General features: G+C 62.2%; 1 protein-coding gene across 1 annotated transcript; it reads left to right on the top strand.

Annotated features, from left to right (window-relative positions):
* Positions 1-568: 568 nt before the first annotated feature.
* HIPK4 (homeodomain interacting protein kinase 4) lies at positions 569-2483 on the top strand (the record flags this gene model as incomplete). Its single annotated transcript, XM_014955579.1, has 2 exons — positions 569-2058; positions 2169-2483. Coding segments are annotated over exons 1-2 (1764 nt in total), but the record flags the coding sequence as incomplete, so codon positions are not given.
* Between the last annotated feature and the right edge of the window lie 523 nt (positions 2484-3006).

Below are 3006 nucleotides of genomic sequence, written 5' to 3'. Positions count from 1 at the left end.
GGATTCAAGGATCTGGGATGGTTTTTGGGGGGGTGGAGATGGATTTGGGGGGGTCAGGGATGGATTTTGGGGGGTTGGAGATGGATTTTGGGGGTTGGGGATGGGTTTGGGGGGGTTGGAGATGGATTTTGGGTGGTTGGAGATGGTTTGTGGGGGGTTGGAGATGGATTTTGAGGGATCAGAGATGGGTTTTGGGTGGTTGGAGATGGGTTTAGGGGGGTTGGAGATGATTTGGGGGGTTGGAGATGGATTTGGGGTGGTCAGGGATGGTTTTTGGTGGGTCAGGGTTGGGTTTTGGGGGGTCAGGGTTGGGTTTTGGGTGGTTGGAGATGGATTTTGAGGGATCAGAGATGGGTTTTGGTTGGTTGGAGATGGTTTTTGGGTGGTTGGAGATGGCTTTGGTGGGTCGGGGATGAGTTTTGGGGGGTTCCTCCCCCCACAGACCCCCTGGTTGCCCCTGGAGACCATCCCGGCCCCAGAAGGTGTCGTCGCGGCGACGCCGGAACCGGGGCCGCTCTTGGTGACCGGCCTGAAGCCCCCGAGGTCCTTCAAGCCCCTCTTGGGGGGTCCTTCAAGGCCCACCCAACCTTGGTGAGGACCCAGGTCACCATGGGGACGTTGGTGGTGGGCGCCGAACGCTACGAGGTGGTGGGCGCCGTGGGGCGGGGGACCTTCGGGGAGGTGACACGAGGTTGGCGGAGGAGCACGGGGGAGATGGTGGCCATCAAGATCTTGAGGAACGAAGGTCACCGTGGCCAAGTGGCCAAAAACGAGTTGAGGTTGCTCCGGGCTTTGAGGGAGGTGGACGCCGAAGAGTCGCACGTGGTCCGGTTCCTGGAGTCCTTCACCGACGGCGTCTTCACCTACTTGGTCTTCGAGTTGTTGGAGAGGAACCTCTTGGATTTCCAAAAACAGAACAACTTCTCGCCGTTGCCCGTCCGTCACATCCGCACCATCACGGCCCAAGTGTTGGCCGCTTTGGTCAAGTTGAAGGAGCTTTCCATCATCCACGCCGACCTCAAACCGGAGAACATCATGTTGGTTGACCACGCCCGTTATCCTTTTCGGGTCAAACTCATCGATTTTGGTTCCTCCAGCATCTTCCCCGAAATCCGGCACGTGGAGGAACCCTACATCCAATCCCGTTTCTACCGGGCCCCCGAAATCTTGTTGGGTTTGCCCTTCTGCGAGAAGGTGGACGTCTGGTCTTTGGGTTGCGTGGTGGCCGAGCTCCACTTGGGTTGGCCCCTCTACCCGGGCCTCAACGAGTACGAGCAGGTCCGTTACATCTGCTCCACCTTGGGCCTACCTCGGGGCGAGCTCCTCCGCGCCGCCCGCAAGACGTGGACCTTCTTCCGTTGGGTTCCTCATCCCACCGGTTCTTGGCAGCTCAAACCACCGGGCGAAGCGACGGCGAAACCACCGGAGAGGAGGAAATACGTCTTCTCCTCTTTGGACCAGTTGGCCGTGGTCAACCTCATCCGGCCGACGTCTTCTCCCAACCAGGAGGTCTTGGCCGAGAGGTGCGACCTCCGGGGGATGGTGGAGTTGGTCAAGAGGATGCTCACCTGGGACTCGCACGAGAGGATCGTGCCCAGCGCCGCCCTCCAACACCCCTTCATCTCCTTGCAGCAGGTCAAGGCCGGCTTCGGGGCCACCAGGTACTACCAGCTCTGCCAAGAAGACCTGAGGGCATCACGGAAGGGTGACCTCAAGGGGGTCCAGACCTTCTCCGACCATGAGGATGGTGCCTTCGGCCCCACCAGTCGTCGCGGCATCCAGAAGACCATCAACCGGATGGATGGGTTGAGCTTGGCCAAGCCCGTTGGGGTCATGGGGGACGTCAAGCGCCGGGAGGTCCACCAGGTCCTCGTCCCCCCACGTCCTGACCCACGGTGGTGCCACCAGAGTCACCCACGGCCCGAGATGGGACCCACCGGGGTGTTGGGGTCCCTCCAAGGGTGGCAGGAGAGAGGTCACGGCCGAGGTGGGGTGGGCTTTGGTGGCCCCACGGAGAAGAACCCGCCCGGGGAACCCTACGCCTCGTCCCACGGCCAGGTAGGGTCAAAGGGGTGGGGGGGTCTTGGGGTTGGGAGCTCTGCCAAGAAGACCTGAGGGCATCACGGAAGGGTGACCTCAAGGGGGTCCAGACCTTCTCCGGCCATAAGGATGGTGCCTTCGGCCCCACCAGTCGTCGTGGCATCCAGAAGACCATCAACCGGATGGATGGGTTGAGCTTGGCCAAGCCCGTTGGGGTCATGGGGGACGTCAAGCGCCGGGAGGTCCACCAGGTCCTCGTCCCCCCACGTCCTGACCCACGGTGGTGCCACCAGAGTCACCCACGGCCCGAGATGGGACCCACCGGGGTGTTGGGGTCCCTCCAAGGGTGGCAGGAGAGAGGTCACGGCCGAGGTGGGGTGGGCTTTGGTGGCCCCACGGAGAAGAACCCGCCCGGGGAACCCTACGCCTCGTCCCACGGCCAGGTAGGGTCAAAGGGGTGGGGGGGTCTTGGGGTTGGGTGCTCTGTGGGGCAGGGGGGGTCCCTGGAGCCCCACATGAGGAGTTTTGGGGTCCCTGGTGCCCCAGATCCCCTGGTGCCCCACATCAAGGGGTTTTGGGGTCCCTGGTGCCCCACATCAGGAGTTTTGGGGTCCCTGGTGCCCCACATCGGGGGGTTTTGGGTCCCTGGAGCCCCATTTCAAGGGGTTTTTGGGGTCCCTGGTGCCCCAGATTCGTGGTGACCCACATCAAGGGGTTTTGGGGTCCCTGGTGCCCCACATGAGGAGTTTTGGGGTCCCTGGTGCCCCAAATTCCCTGGTGCCCCACATCAAGGGTTTTTGGAGTCCCAGGTGCCCCACACCAGGAGTTTTGGGGTCCCTGGTGCCCCACATCAGGGGTTTTGGGGTCCCTGGTGCCCCACATCAGGAGTTTTGGGGTCCCTGGTGCCCCACATCAGGAGGTTTGGGGTCCCTGGTGCCCCACATCAGGTGGTTTTCGGTCCCTGGT

This window comes from Calidris pugnax, unplaced genomic scaffold (assembly GCF_001431845.1).
Source record: "Calidris pugnax isolate Ruff unplaced genomic scaffold, ASM143184v1 scaffold291, whole genome shotgun sequence".
In the NCBI taxonomy this organism is placed as follows: domain Eukaryota; kingdom Metazoa; phylum Chordata; class Aves; order Charadriiformes; family Scolopacidae; genus Calidris; species Calidris pugnax.
This window is presented reverse-complemented; position numbering and strand designations above follow the sequence as displayed.